The sequence below is a fragment of the Hemitrygon akajei genome, chromosome 23 (genome assembly GCF_048418815.1).
Source record: "Hemitrygon akajei chromosome 23, sHemAka1.3, whole genome shotgun sequence".
NCBI lineage: Eukaryota > Metazoa > Chordata > Chondrichthyes > Myliobatiformes > Dasyatidae > Hemitrygon > Hemitrygon akajei.
In genome coordinates, this window is record NC_133146.1 from 21,479,312 (window position 1) to 21,495,531 (window position 16,220).

Here is a 16,220-nt window from a genome sequence, read left to right on the forward strand (position 1 = left end):
TGTCAGCATGGACAAGACAAGAGAGGTGACTGTAGACGTCAGGAAGGTGCACATCAACCACTCTCCATTGCACATCAATAGCTCTGCTGTGGAGAGAGTGAAGAACACAAAATTCCTCGGTAAGAGATGATCTAACCCGGACCCACAACACCTCCTCGTTAATCAAGAAGGCACAGCAGCATCTGCACTTTCTGAGGAGATTGAGGAGTGTCCTACCCCAACCAACACCTTCCAGAATGCCCTGCCTGGCTGCATCATCGTGCGGTACAGAAGCCACAATGCTTCAGACCACAAGACCCTACAGAGAGGATCACCGGGCTCCCCCTCACCCCTGTTTGTGACATTTACCGGGAGCGTTGTATACAAAAGGCCCAAAGTGTTGTTGACGATTCCTACCACCCATCCCACAATCTCTTTGACCCCCTACCATCAGGAAGGAGGAACAGTAGCTTCAGGAGTAGGACTGCCAGACTGGGTCACAGCTTCACCCCCTGGCTGTGAGACAAATAAATACCCTGCCACCAACAAGTTCTCATCACTACATCAGCAAGATGTTGACCATTTACAGTTTACCTGTGCTGCGCAAAAATGGAGGGCTATGGGTAACCCTAGTAACTTCTAAGTAAGGACATGTTCGGCACAGCTTTGAGGGCCAAAGGGCCTGTATTGTGCTGTAGATTTTCTATGTTTCCTCAGAAAGTAGTTTTGATACAATCAGTGTTTTGTCATATAAATTGCAAATAGAAGAAGGCAAAGAGTTTCCCCGGTTGGGGGGGGGGGGGCGTATGTGGATATATGCCCACATACACAGTATGTGGATGGCCTCTGTTGACCTACCCAAGCTGAGAGGTCTGTGAGCAGGACTCCCTCTACCTTTTACATAAACTAGCTAAGGAAGGTCATGAAGTATCAAAGCAGAAACTACAGTTTGTACAACCAGAAGTTACTTAATCTACGGCATACCCTTTCCCAGGATACAAGGTCATTTGTTATGACTCAGGTTGAGGCAATAGCCAAAGCCCCACAGCCAGCGACTCATAGGGAAATGAAGTATTTCCTGGGGATGACTGGGTATGGTAGACAGTCGATTTTAGATTATGCTGCTATTGTTAGCCACCCCCCCACCCCCCTCAGAAAATATCTCTTTCCAGTCAACCGGATCCACAATGCTGGACCACAGAAGCTGAGGAAGCATTTGATTGTATGAAAGAAGCAATGATATCCACTCCAGCTTTGGGCCTCCCAGACGGGGGAGGGGGGTAAGGGGGTTTCACTTTTTGTTCACCATAAGAATGGTTTTGTTTATGTCAGGAACCACAGGGAAAGACAAAGGCCGATGCTTTATTTCAGTGCTCAGTCTGACCCAGTAGTGTTACGAATGTGCCACAACTCTGAGGGGCCGAAGGGTACAAAGTAGCCCCCTCCTTTTTGAGAATCGCAAGATCGCTATTAATTCAGGTCTGGGGACCCAGGAAATGAGAGAGAGACACGCAGAATCCACAAGGGTTTGGGATGTGTCCTGGCCCCCAGAAAGGCGGAACCATTGATAATGGCTATTGTCTCTTGGAGACGGAATTGTGTATTGAGTACTGTACTATTCATTGAAGCCCTCAGGGAATGACCAGAGTGGGCTGGTTGAGGGATTGCATCATCCCAACCTGATTGACATCTGAGACCCCGTGAGTAAGGATAAAAGAGGGTCTGGGGAACAACCCCTTCAGACGCACCAGGAGAAACGCTCCCGTGACAGCGTTTAATAGCGACAGCCGGTGGGGCCCACGTGCATCCTTTCCCGTTGCCTGGGATTGGCGGGATTACCACGGAAGAATGGCTTAGCTAAAGAAGAGGACACCAACGAAATTTCGAAGGATCGACATCATAAAAAGGAAAAGCTGGCAAGTTTCAAAAATCTCTCTCTTGACTCCAACCAAAGGCTGCAGCCTGCATGAACTGAGTGACTTTTATATTTCCATCGGACAATACATTATCCCCTAGACAACGATAGAGCTTATTTCTTATTGATTATTATTATACCCGCACTTTTAGAGTTAGTATTGACAACGTATATTAGCTGTATGTTTGCATTGATATTATTTTTGTGTATTTTTATCAATAAATGCTGTTAAAAATAGTACCATCAGACTTCAATGGACCTCTCTATCTTTGCTGGTAAGTGACACAGTTATGGGGTTCGGAACAGTAGCCAGAGATCTCGGCTGTCTTCCAGTGGTGACAGTCTCCTGCCTTGCTGTTCAGCACTTGGGGGCTCTGACTCTTAATCATCTTACTCGTGTCCACGTCCCACAGTCAGTGGAAATGTTTTCTGACTCGCTGTGCCACGTAACACCTTACCCACCCTCAACTAGGAAAACTAAGTATGAAACTGAGTTACTAATAAACCCAAATGTTAGAATTACAGTACTTGTTATTGTTCCTTTTCGTGCCTTGTGCAGGGAACCGTACTCTCTCTGGTCCTGTTCACCCTGTACACATCAGACTTCCAATATAACTCGGAGTCCTGCCATGTGCAGAAGTTCGCTGATGACACGGCCATAGTGGGGTGTGTCAGGAATGGACAGGAGGAGGAGTATAGGAAACTGATACAGGACTTTGTGATATGGTGCGACTCAAACTACCTGCGTCTCAATATCACCAAGACCAAGGAGATGGTGGTGGACTTTAGGAGATCTAGGCCTCATATGGAGCCAGTGATCATTAATGGAGAATGTGTGGAGCAGGTTAAGACTTACAAGTATCTGGGAGTACAGTTAGAGGAGAAGCTAGACTGGACTGCCAACACAGATGCCTTGTGTAGGAAGGCACAGAGTCGACTGTACTTCCTTAGAAGGTTGGCGTCATTCAATGTCTGTAGTGAGATGCTGAAGATGTTCTATAGGTCAGTTGTGGAGAGCGCCCTCTTCTTTGTGGTGGCGTGTTGGGGAGGAAGCATTAAGAAGAGGGACGCCTCACGTCTTAATAAGCTGGTAAGGAAGGCGGGCTCTGTCGTGGGCAAAGTACTGGAGAGTTTAACATCGGTAGCTGAGCGAGGGGCGCTGAGTAGGCTACGGTCAATTATGGAAAACTCTGAACATCCTCTACATAGCACCATCCAGAGACAGAGAAGCAGTTTCAGCAACAGGTTACTATCGATGCAATGCTCCTCAGACAGCATGAAGAGGTCAATACTCCCCAATGCCATTAGGCTTTACAATTCTACCGCCAGGACTTAAGAACTTTTTAAAAGCTATTATTAATGCTTTTTGAGATATTGATTTAGATGCATATCATATTGTATGTAATTAGAACGTACAATATTGTATGTTGTTTGTTGTCTGCTACAACAAGTGGAAAAAAAGTTGAATTTTTCCATGGACATTGGAAAAAAAGTTGAATTTCCCCATGGGGATGAATAAAGTATCTATCTATCTATCTATCTTGTGGCTCATCATGGGACATTTTTGCCGTTTCTGTAGTATTTTGACTTTTTTATGAGGCTCAACCCAGAACAGATGGAAAGCGTGCAAGAGGCTGGCCAGATTCGCACTCGGGGCCACTTGCCTTGAAGTCCAGTGTTGATACCACTCACCACCGACCGGCTGAAGAATTACTTGTGCCATTCTCAATCCAGGCACTCTTCTCCCCACGGAGGAAGACAGCCATGCACGTTGCTGTGAAGCAGTTAACAAGAAGTAATAAAGCCCCATATGGACCTTACCGATACTCCTATCGTTAATGCCGATTTAATTTTCTTTGTTGATGGTTTGGCTTTACATCACGATACGCAGGATATGCAACTGTTTCCCTCACCCATGTTGTGGAGGCAGAGCACTTCCCGTGTCTACTTTGGCACAAGTAGAACTCTTTGCACTCTGTAGGGCTGGTATACTTGCTAGAGGCCACACTGCCGATATTTATATTGACTCACTTTGAAGTAGCACATGACTATGGAAAGATCTGGAAATTACATTGGAGGTTCCCCTATTTAAAAAAAATCAGAACTCATTGCGGCCCAGATAAATTGGTACTGTGGATTGCCCGAAGTGTTCACAAGTTCACACCTGCAGGCAAGAGGGAATGATGAATCGATTAGTATGTCTCTAGAGCAGGGGTGTGAAACTCATTTTAGGTTACGGGCCGGATTGAGCAAAATTCAGCTTCATGCGGGCCAGATCAGTCGGACGCGTGCGAACGCAGCTTTCGTTGCCTCCGTTTTTTCAGCCTGCTCTCATGTGTCTTGGTCTCTGCTATAACTACAAAGTGTTTCACTTTACAAATTCCGTTTCTTATGAAGAAGACTGCCGAGCAAGACTGCCGAATAAACACTAAAAACCCTGAAAACCTGGTACCTGAATAAACTCAGCATTAGCCATATCATACGCCATAGGCGCTTCGATTACTGGGGCCTGCTTTAATAGTAATTAGATATTATCTCGCGGGCCGAAGATAATTCCACCGCGGGCCTTGAGTTTGACATATATGCTCTAGAGCATTTCAAGTTACAGGACAGATCTGTAGACAATGTATGATATGTCCCGGGAAAACTGGTACAAGTACCAGGGGCTTGTGCCCCACCGTTTGATACCTTCTGTACACTTACAGATGGACTTTATTGAATTGCCTCAATGTAAAGGGTACAAGTATGCATTAGTCATTGTTGCTGTGTTCTCATGATGGGCTGAAGCATTTCCTTGTACAGAGAATGATGCAGTAACAGTAGTGAACTGTTTATTAAGGGAACATAATCTGTGACTTGGGATCCCCTGGAAGCTACCTAGTGACAACGGTTCCCATTTCTCTGGTAAAGTAATTAAAGTATGCAAAGCCTTAAAGGTGGATTAACATTTTCATTGTGGTCAACAGGAGTAGTGGAAAGTATGAATGGAACAAGTAACAATAAATGTGTCAAAATGTGAGAAAACTGGGCTAAAATGGGAACAGGTGCTGCCTTTGGCTCTGATGACCATTCGAACCACTGGCTTGCCCCGACATGAAATCATAATTGGACAACCCTTGCACATGCCAGCATATACACCACTGGGAGTTAAGCAGATGGATGTACATAACCTGGACAAGAGTATTCTGATCTATCGTTTTGCCCTAAAAACAACCGATTTCATCAACAGATAGAGGAAGCCCAGCAACCAGCAGCGGACACTGAGTGCCACGACATCGAGCCCGGAGACTACATGGTGATGCAGACGTTTAAAAGAAAGAATTGTTTGGAAGCTCAATTTGAAGGACCATTTCAGGTATTGCTGGTTACAATATGGACATCAAGAGAAAAGTCATCGTGGATTCACACCTCTCACTGTAAGAAGGTACCTAATGATGTAAAAAGATAGATAGATACTTTATTCATCCCCATGGGGAAATTCAACTTTTTTCCAATGTCCCATACACTTGTTGTAGCAAAACTAATTACATACAATACTTAACTCAGTAAAAAATATGATATGCATCTAAATCACTATCTCAAAAAGCATTAATAATAGCTTTTAAAAAGTTCTTAAGTCCTGGCGGTAGAATTGTAAAGCCTAATGGCATTGGGGAGTATTGACCTCTTCATCCTGTCTGAGGAGCATTGCATCGATAGTAACCTGTCGCTGAAACTGCTTCTCTGTCTCTGGATGGTGCTATGTAGAGGATGTTCAGAGTTATCCATAATTGACCGTAGCCTACTCAGCGCCCTTCGCTCAGCTACCGATGTTAAACTATCCAGTACTTTGCCCACGACAGAGCCCGCCTTCCTTACCAGCTTATTAAGACGTGAGGCGTCCCTCTTCTTAATGCTTCCTCCCCAACACGCCACCACAAAGAAGAGGGCGCTCTCCACAACTGACCTATAGAACATCTTCAGCATCTCACTACAGACATTGAATGACGCCAACCTTCTTAGGAAGTACAGTCGACTCTGTGCCTTCCTGCACAAGGCATCTGTGTTGGCAGTCCAGTCTAGCTTCTCGTCTAACTGTACTCCCAGATACTTGTAGGTCTTAACCTGCTCCACACATTCTCCATTAATGATCACTGGCTCCATATGAGGCCTAGATCTCCTAAAGTCCACCACCATCTCCTTGGTCTTGGTGATATTGAGACACAGGTAGTTTGAGTTGCACCATATCACAAAGTCCTGTATCAGTTTCCTATACTCCTCCTCCTGTCCATTCCTGACACACCCCACTATGGCCGTGTCATCAGCGAACTTCTGCACATGGCAGGACTCCGAGTTATATTGGAAGTCTGATGTGTACAGGGTGAACAGGACCGGAGAGAGTACGGTTCCCTGCGGCACTCCTGTGCTGCTGACCACCGTGTCAGACCTACAGTCTCCCAACCGCACATACTGAGGTCTATCTGTCAAGTAGTCCACTATCCAATCCACCATGTGAGAGTCTACTCCCATCTCCGTTAGTTTGTGCCTTAAGATCTTGGGCTGGATGGTGTTAAAGGCACTAGAGAAGTCAAGGAATGTAATCCTCACAGCACAACTGGCCCCATCTAGGTGAGAGAGTGATTTGTGCAGCAAATACGTGATAGCATCCTCCACTCCCACCTTCTCCTTATACGCAAACTGAAGAGGATCCTGGGCGTGCCTGGTTTGTGGCCTCAGATTCTGTATTATCAGCAGGCACGTATGCCCTGTTTGGACAAAAATGTTGTCTGCTTTGGCTGTTTGTGTACTGGATACATCAGCAAGGATTGCAGTAAGTGACTTTCTTGCAAGATATGTGGTGGCAAACATCCCAACATACTTCATATTCACTCTTAACAAAAATGGTGCAGAATCAAAACAAGCCATGAAAGAATCAGACACAGCAGTAAGTAGTGCCCTGGTATCCATTGTGCTTACAGGGGCTGGTGATCATGATTGCAAACTTCCCATAGTTCTAGTACAGGTGAAGTCTAAGAAGGGTAACAAGAGAGTGGTTACTTATGCTTTCTGAGACTGAGGAAGCATAGCAGTGTTCTGCACAGTGAGCCTCATGAACAAGCCCAACCTCACAGGAAAAAGGACACGCATTCTCTTACACACCATGGGTCAAGAGAAGATTGTGAGTAGCTTCATTGTTTCACAATTGGAAGTGGCTTGCTTAGATAGTGAAAATTATTGTGAACTGCCTAACGTCTATAAGTAGGAAAGTACGCCTGTTCACAAAGGGATTATTCCATGACAGAGGGATCTCCAAGGATAGTCTCACCTGAAACGTGTCCATTTCCCAGAGATTGATTCAGAAATTGAGCTGCTGATTGGGACAAATGTACCTAAAGCACTGAAGTTTTCGCAAGTGATTTGCAGTATTGATGATGGACCATCCAATTAGAACAATGTTGGGTTGGACTGTGAGTGGACTACTGGGAGGAGATAATGCTGATGGAAGAGACTCTGCACAGCCAGAGCTGACAGTTAACAGGATCAGTTTTGAACTTGGATGATCTTTGGCAGCAGTAGTTTAAAGCAGACTTCCCTGAATGTCAGGATGAACAACCTGGAAAAGAAGATCACCGAGCTGGTTACGAATTCCACAAAACTGGTGGATGGCCGCTACCTGATTAGTTTACCTTTGAGAAAGAATGAGGTTAACATGCCTAATAAAAGGAAAATTGATGAACAGCATGCTGTAAATCTAAGGAAGAGGTTTAAGAAGGATTTGTCATTTCACACTGACTACACAGCTTTCATGTAGGATATTATTTCCAAAGGTTATCCTGAAAGATCTGGAACATAGTGGTGGGAAAGTCTGGCATATTCCACATCCTGGGGTTTATCAAACCAGAAAAGGGAAAGCTCCTATTGCATTTCATTGTGGAGTGATTTTTCAGGGAATATCACTTAATTCTCAGGTTTTACAGAGACTGAATCTTACCAGCTCACTGATTGGAATCATAACCATATTCAGAAAAGAACCAGTGGTGATCATGGCAGATAGTGAATTAATATTTCATCAGGTTAAAAACCATAAGACCAAAAGACATAGGAGCAGAATTAGGCTATTTGGCCCATCGAGTCTGCTCCACCATTCAATCAGGGCTGGTCCTTTTTTCCCCCTCCTCAGCCCCACTCCCTGGCCTTCTCCTTGTAACCTTTGATGCTGAGGCCAATCAAGAGTTTATCATTCTCCACCTTAAGTACACCCAATGACTTGGCCTTCACAGCTGCCTGTGGTAACAGATTCCACGAATTCACCACCTTCTGGCTAAAGAAATTTCTCCACATCGCCGTTTTAAACAGACACCCCTCTATCCTGAGGAACTCTTGTCACCATGGGAAACATCCTTTTGACATCTACTCTGTTTAGGTCTTTCAACATTTGAAAGGTTTCAATGAGATTCCCCCTCATCCTTCTAAATTCCAGTGAGTACTGGCCCAGAGCCTTCAAATGTTCCTCTTTCATTCCCGGAATCATCCTCGAGAACTTTCTCTGAACCGTCTCCAATGCCAGCACATCTTTTCTTAGATAAGGAAACCAAAACTGTTCATAATATTCAAGGAGAGGCCTCACCAGTGCCTTATAAAGCCTCAGTATCACATCCCTACTCTTATATTCTAGACCTCTTGAAATGAAAGCTATCATTGCATTTGCCTTCCTTACCACCAATTCAACTGCTGTGAAAGAGTGAACAAGATGAAGGATTTGTACTTGGATCCAGATATGCTTTCAGTGGAGAGAGTACTGGGTGTGCAATGGTGCATTCAATCTGATACTTACAAATTTAAGATCACGATCCAAGTCAGACCACTCCCCAGAAGGGAAATCCTCTCCACAGTTAGTTCTTATAGGAATCTTGAGTCCGTTTGTGCTATCTGTTAAGAAAATCTTACAAGATCTATGTAAGAAAGGGCTTGGCTGGATGTAGTGGCATGTACTGCATGGGCAATAAATGTCAAATTTGTTTTGGAAACAGTGGGTCAAGGGGTATTTACCACACATTTACCCGACTGAAGGGGATTTGTGCTGTGGGTGCGCATCAAGACCAACACCAGCTTTGTGGACATTTCTAAAACCAAGATCTGGCTTCTGCTTGAGGAACTACAGCTCAAGAAGCTTCATGACTTTGACTTGACAGAGTGTGGTGGTAAAGACCACTCTGTACTGGGCTAAGTGCTGGTAACCTCTGGCCCAGATGACTGTTACATGACTAAGAAAGAAGACATTTGTAGAAATGTTAAGATGTTTGTCTTTGAAAATTTCATGTCTCCTATTTCAGTAGTGTAATAATTAAGGGGCTGGGATGTAGGAGCCACATATCTATTTTCTATCCATTGAAGTCACGTATCTATTTTCTGCCTGCATTGTATTTTGTGATGCATTTATTATGGTCATCCGTCCCATGGATTGGGGCGTGGTAGAAGCAAATGAACATAGTTATGGATTTACGCTTGAGGCTGGTTAGTTAGTTGTTTAGTCTAGCGAAGAGGGGTTGGGCCACGGGGAATGATATTTTTCGTTGACCACTAATTAGGACGCTATTGGAACGCTACCTGCAGTAGATTGCTAATTGGAACTCTATCAGAAACACACAGTGAAGCTATTCAAATGCTAATATTGCTATCAGACCATGCGTTAGACCGTTATAACATTCATTTAGTTTTGTTAGTTTTTTTATCGCTACAAGATTATTTGTCATTGTTGATTTCCTAGTAAAGATCAATTGTACCTTTTCTGATTTGGAAATTTGCATTTGGGAGCATGATGGCTAGTCTCTGGGCGGCTTTGGTTTGTTTTCGAGTAACCGCTACACTACTAACAAGTATGTTTTTGGACTGTGAGAGAAAACTGGAACACCAGGAGGGAACTGATGCTCCACAGGGGATAACGTATAGATTTTCTTACAGAGGACGTTGGAGTTGAACTCTGAACTCTGACACCGCAAGCTGTAATAGCATCGCGCTAACTGCTACGCTGCTGTGGCGGCCCATCTACCTCCTACATTCATATTGTAATTGTTAATGTGTAGGACAAAGAGCAAGGGTCTCAGTACAAATCCATGTGATTAACTACTGGTCACAGGCCCTCAATCACAAAAGGAGCTTCCCACCATTGCCAAGTCAATCTTGGTTCCAATTTTGATGCTTTGACTCCTACATGCTGTGACACCACTTTGAGCGAATTATTTCCTAAGTACTCCAAGATGCCTCTGTTCCACAACACTCCTATTTGAGGGCTTCAAATTAATACATTACCCTTAGTGGGAGACCGATTCATGGGTCCCAATCATGGGGATATGGGGCAAATTGGCAGATTAGACCTGAAACTGACTTGGTGACAGGAGGCAGAGGGCTGTTTTGTGATTGGAAGACTAAGACTGATGATGTAAAACAGCGTTCGATGCTGGGACCCTTTAGTTTATAATGTACATTAGTCTTCTTCTTTTGCCCGTTATGCCGCTGGTGTTTAGGGGAGCAATGAAGTCCTCCATCTCTGGCAGCGTTCACAGCTTCCTTCATCATGCCAGTAGCTTCCTCTCGGTTTACTGTCAGTCATGCAAATCCTGGCTGGAGACTCAGGAATACGGTCACACTCACGTGTAGAAGGATTCTTCATTGCTGTTTCTGTAACAGTTTTGTTTTAACCAGTCAGGGTTGTTAGCCCTGACCTGAACTCCTGAACCTGGAGGACCGTTTGGCCTCTACCCTTTGACCTGTTTGGCATAAGTGACTCTGCCAAGAGCCAAAGCATAAAGCCCTAACTCCGGCCCTCCGGGTCATTGAGGCACACAAGCAAGCCTTCAAAGCATGATGAGGTATTGCATGTTAATGACTCCGATGTAAATGTAAAAAGAATGAGGTTGGTATGTTGTCTGACAACACAAAAAAAAACAGCGTTGTCTAAAGAATGATATTGGTAAGCAGTGCAATGTAAAGTCCGTCCCGAGCTTTATAGGTGCTTATGCCGGTTTCCGTGGCATGAAGCGACTGAGAGCACGAGACCACCCCCCACCCCCCCACCCCCCGGATAGGACGCCAGCCTATCGCGAGGTTAACCCCCAGCATTTTGCCGGTACCCATTTTCAGCTGGGTGGACTAGAGCCTTACTCAAGGACACAACAATTACCTCGGCTGGGACTCGAACTCATGACCTTCAGATCGCTAGTCCAACAGCTTAACCACTTGGCCACGCACCACACATGCAATATCAGATGAGATGGAAATTGATCCAGAAAACTGATAAGTGATGCACTTTGGGTGATCTAATATGTCTGACACCCACCCACTGAATGGTAGGATCTTTGGAAGTACTGACGGACGCTTGCCTGGTCAATGCAATTTAAACAATATTTAGGCTTGGTACCATCCAGGACAAAATAGTTCACGTGATTGGCTCGCACAGAGAAACTTCAGCCTTCTCACTCAGGATGTACGGCCTTACCCTGCTCCAGTGTGAGTCTGATGGAAGCATTTCACTGAATGTAAAAAGTAATTCTCATTTTAGTTTTCTCATAAAGCCGTCCTGCTTTAGCTGGTGAGGCTTATTCCAACTAGAAATAATGAGTCATTACAGACCTAGAGGAATATTCATTTGTTCAGTTTTGTGCACAAGCAGTTTTTATTAATCAGTACTTTCGATAACTGAATTTTAAACTAAAATTGATTATCATAATGATAATCATAATGCGATGTGATGGAATTTCCCCACAATGGTCACCTTGTAAGCGAGGACATTGAAGTGATCTGTGAAATTATTACTTAAACAGTTTTGTACCTTAAAGATCAATTTTGAGGAATGAATTGATATTGAGAAAACTGATTAACCGATAACAATGTCACAAATCAGCCACGTTGGCGTTTGTAATGAGCCCTGTTTGCTGTTTAGTTGGTGACACTGTTAGTTAGATTGTTTCACTGCTGCTGTAACAAGAGCTGCACCTTTTCCACTGCCATCTTCAGAAAGCACGAATGTCACATCGCAGCTGGGAGCCAGATCCTTTACTGTCTCCTGCATGATTGTGGAAAAACTGAAAGATAAGTAAATTATTGTGAGTAAAACTTAAACTTCCTCACAGGCGAGTATCAACAGGGTAAAAGGTGGAGTGCATTGAAATTCTACTGTGAGCTATTTTAATGTGGTCGGGTTTAAAAACTTTCAAAAAATAGAACGTACATCTATGGAGGTTATGTAACCAATCTCAAATACTTTACATGACACAACAGATTTCCACAGCTGCATATTTCCGTGCTGTACAAAACAAACATAATTGACTGGTAACAGTGAAACATTTCTCTAATTTATTCGCACAGCTGAAAAAGTTCTGTTTAATACAAACCAATGTTTCATCTTTATAAATATAATAAATCAGTAATTATATTTTCTGCAATCAAATTGGCTATTATATTTTAATGGATAATTTCACCCTCTTCTAAGGAGTTCTTCAAGATCACTGAGACTGAATGATAATCAGTAGAACCGTAAATGGTTAAAAATGTGAAAAAAAACCTTAAAATGTTGGAAAAAGCTCCTTAGACCAGACAGCATCTCTGGACTAAATTAGATGGTCGTGGAGAGGATGTTTCCTCTGCTGGGGCTATCCATCTCTAGGGGGCACAGCCTCAAAGTTGAGGGGTGACCTTTTAGAACAGAAGTAAGGAGGATCTTTTTTCGTCAGAGTGGTGAATCTGTGGAATGCTCTGCCACAGACTGCGGTGGAGACCAAGTCCATGGATATATTCAAAGTGGAAGCTGATAGTTTCCTAATTGGTTGGGGCATCGAGGGATGTGGTGAGAGGGCAGGTGTATGGGGTTGAAACGGATCCGGAATCAGCCATAATGAAATGGCGGAGCAGACTCGATGGGCTGAATGGCCTAATTGGAGGTGGGGAGGGGAGGAAAAATTGAGTTTCTCCGCTATGGTGAAATCCTGGGAAGTTAAGAAACTAAAAAACTTCTTTCTGTATTATGTTGCTGGTTTTATAGTTTGATGTTGTAAAGTTGGACTACCGGTATATAAAAAACAAGCAAAAACAACTAATTCTTATACAAACAGCAAGTTATCTAGAGTTGGAGAATAGCCTCCTGCGGACTGCAACGTGCCCAGATGGAAGATCAGCTGTTGTTCCTCTAGCTCACATTGGGCTTCACTACAGCTTTGCAGGAGGCCAAGTTAGGGATGGTGGGGGGCGGGGGGGGGAGTGCGATGGTGAATTACAGTGACAGGCAACTGCAAGCTCACTACGCTGATGCTTCACAAAGCAGTCTATGAGGATGGAATACCAGACCAGAGGGTCTTGGAGGAGAATATGTGTCTGGTGATAGAGTCACGTTGGAGCTGGCAGAAATGGTCAAGGGAGGTCCATTGAATGCAGTGGCTTGCGGGCTGGAAGGTGAAAACCACACAAACTGCTTCTGCTGCCTGCAGATGGAGAAGGTATGAGGGTAGAGGTGTAAGAAATGTCCAGAATGGCAGGAAGGAAGCCACGGTTAAGGAGGGAGGAGACATCATAGGGGGACCTGGGCAGAATATCTCATCATTGGAGCAAATACAACAGGGCTGAAGGCCCAGGGGTTCTCCACACCATTCTGAACACTTCTTTTGCATTTTGCACAATTATGGGTCAGAGAGTCCCAGGAGTGAGTGCAGATCTATTCAGGTGGCTTTCATTCACCGCATCCTTGAATCTTTTCCTCTGCCTCCTCAGTAATCCCTTCAGAGCTGAAGCCAAATCTGTGAATTGTACGTTTGTTAGCTCGCCTGTCGTCAGAAAGTGCTTCAATTAGCAATGCAGTGATTGAAGATGTTGAAAAGAAGCTGCTAAAAAAGCCCTTTTACCTCTTCCCTTCCTACCACCCAGGGATCTAAATAAACCTTTCAGGTGTAGCAGCAATTCACCTGCATTTCCTTGGTACCCATGATGTTTTCGACTCTTCATGCAGAAAGAAAAATCAAATTAGGTGGTAGTTTTCCAGAACACTTCGTCTCGGTTTATGCGAGCTTTCACTTCCCTGTCACTTTATCTTTCCTCCCTACTCCCACTGTGATCTCCCTTTCCTTGGCCCTCCGTCCCAAAGAATCTCAACGTTAGCTTGAGAAACTGCACCTCATCTCCTTTGGGAATCTATAATGAACTCATCATTTTCCAGATAGCCAGTTCTGATACAAGGTTTACCACCGGTAACAAGAGCAGAATTTCCCTTCTCCACAGTTTCAGCCTGACCTGCTGCATCAGTCTAGCACTACTGCTCCCCCTGCAGCCCATTATCTTCCTCAGTTCATAATCCTGCGGAGAGAATTACTGCGATAGCAGGTGTTCAGCATCTTCTCTCAGATGACATACTAGCAGGTAAGAAAAGTGTTAAAAGTGAAAAGTGCTGTCCAAGAGAAAAGAAGAAAAAGGAGCAGGTGTAGGCCAATTGGCCTTTTAATGGTCCACCATTAAATATGGCTGATGTAATCCTGGCCTCTACAGCACTTTCCCACACACTCCCCGCACAATCTAATATTGCTGTAGTTCAAATGTCTATCAATCTTCACCCTGAATTCAATAATTCCATCTCCATAACAGCCTTGGTACAGAATTCCAAAGTTTCATGTTCTCCTGAGAGAAAGAAAATCCTCTTTATTAAATGAGCAACCCATTATACTGAAAAAATGCACTCTAGTTCTAGATATTCCTACTAAAGGAAACATCCACTCAGTATTCACTCTTTCATCCCTATCAGAAGTTGTCCATCTCAATAAAATTCCGATAACAATTACTTAGTGCCAATCCTGGTAGTACTGTATTCCACTGGCTACGTTCTGCCTGTATATTTTCCAGAGAGTGCTTGAAGTCTCAGACTTCAGGTGCTTCAGTGCTCTTGCACATTTTCCAAAAGCTGACAGAACTGTCAAGCTAAGAACCCAAGACGAGGGTGATGTGCTGACCATCACTGCACTTTCAAGCATCCTAAAAGCTGCCTGAAAGGACCCCTGTGGTGAACTACATATACCTGTCTGGACACGCCCCCTGATGACTGCTCCTGTGGCTCCTCCCACAGACCCCTGTATAAAGGTGATGGAGGTTTGAGCCCAGCCTCTCTGTCTCCAGGATGTAGTATGGTGGTCAATCACTGCTTGTTCCTTCTTCCAGTCAATAAAAGCCGATACCTCGCCTTTACGTCTCAGAGTGAGTTATTGATGGTGCATCAACCCCATGAGATTGAAGTTTGAATCAGTTCTTGTACTTACCTCCAGTTTAAGATACCATTGTCAATGAAATGATTTCCCAGTCTCACTATAAAATTGGTTTCAGTTTGAAACCACTTTTTTTTTAGGAATTATAGCTTTGATGCCCTGCCTCTTTACACACAAGTCCTGACTTAACAAGTGGCTAAATATCTGGCACCAACCATTTTGTTTCAAATGCTTAAGTACTTGACAATGCTTAGAAGCATATCCATAGCAGCAACAAATTTAGCCCAAACTGATCTATTGATAAGTATCATATCAGTTTCTCTTCTTGTACATGAAGGATCTAAATTACAATGAGGTGCAAGAGTCTGGCCTACTGGAAACATGTGCAATATTGAACTTCTTAATTACATGAATAATAAAATAATGGATAATCATCTGGAAATGGGAGAGGAAGCAATAGGGAATTTGGAAATAGAGGGAAGTCCCCCTTCCATCACTTTAGAGTTTGGGAAACAGAACATATGTTTGGAAGGTCTAAGATGTCGCTCAGAGAAATCTGAATTAGAAGTAGCCATGCAAGGTATGGCTCATGTTTTCAAGAGCAGATGCAGAAAGATTTGAAATAAATATTAATAATCAAGAATTTGAAAACAATGAAGACGATACCATTTCAGTTATATAAGTCATGAGCAGAATATTTAAGGTCAGTCAAAATGGATGTTAACACGGATGGGACAAGAAGAAGGATGTGATTGCACTGGAGCCGATGAAGAGAAGATTATTGACCTTTTCATTATTGACCTCTCTGGCAAAGAGCTCTGAGGTGAGGTGGGGCTTGATTGCAGTATATAGAATTGTTAGTGACATTCCCCGTCATGGAGGCATCCAACACCAGAGGACATGAGTTGGTATTTTTTAGTTTTACTTATAGATGCAGCATGGTTACAGCTCTTTCCAGCTCAACAGGACCACACTGCCAGTTACACCCTTTTGACCAATTAACCTACTAACCAGTACGTCTTTGGAATGTGGGAGGAAACCAGAGCACCCGGAAGAAACCCATGCAGTCATGGGGAGAACACACATATATCCGGAATTGGACTCGAGCTGTA

The 16,220-nt window shown here is 43.8% G+C and overlaps 1 protein-coding gene across 3 annotated transcripts in view; it reads right to left on the reverse strand.

Annotated features, from left to right (window-relative positions):
• Positions 1-11,619: 11,619 nt before the first annotated feature.
• LOC140715250 (hexokinase HKDC1-like) overlaps positions 11,620-16,220 on the reverse strand; it is a 129,403-nt gene continuing 124,802 nt past the window's right edge. For all 3 annotated transcript variants that reach the window (XM_073027169.1, XM_073027167.1, XM_073027168.1), the window contains one exon: positions 11,620-11,955. In XM_073027169.1, coding sequence (XP_072883270.1) covers positions 11,826-11,955 — 130 coding nt within the window. In that variant the 3' untranslated portion in view covers positions 11,620-11,825. The remainder of the gene's footprint in view (positions 11,956-16,220) is intronic.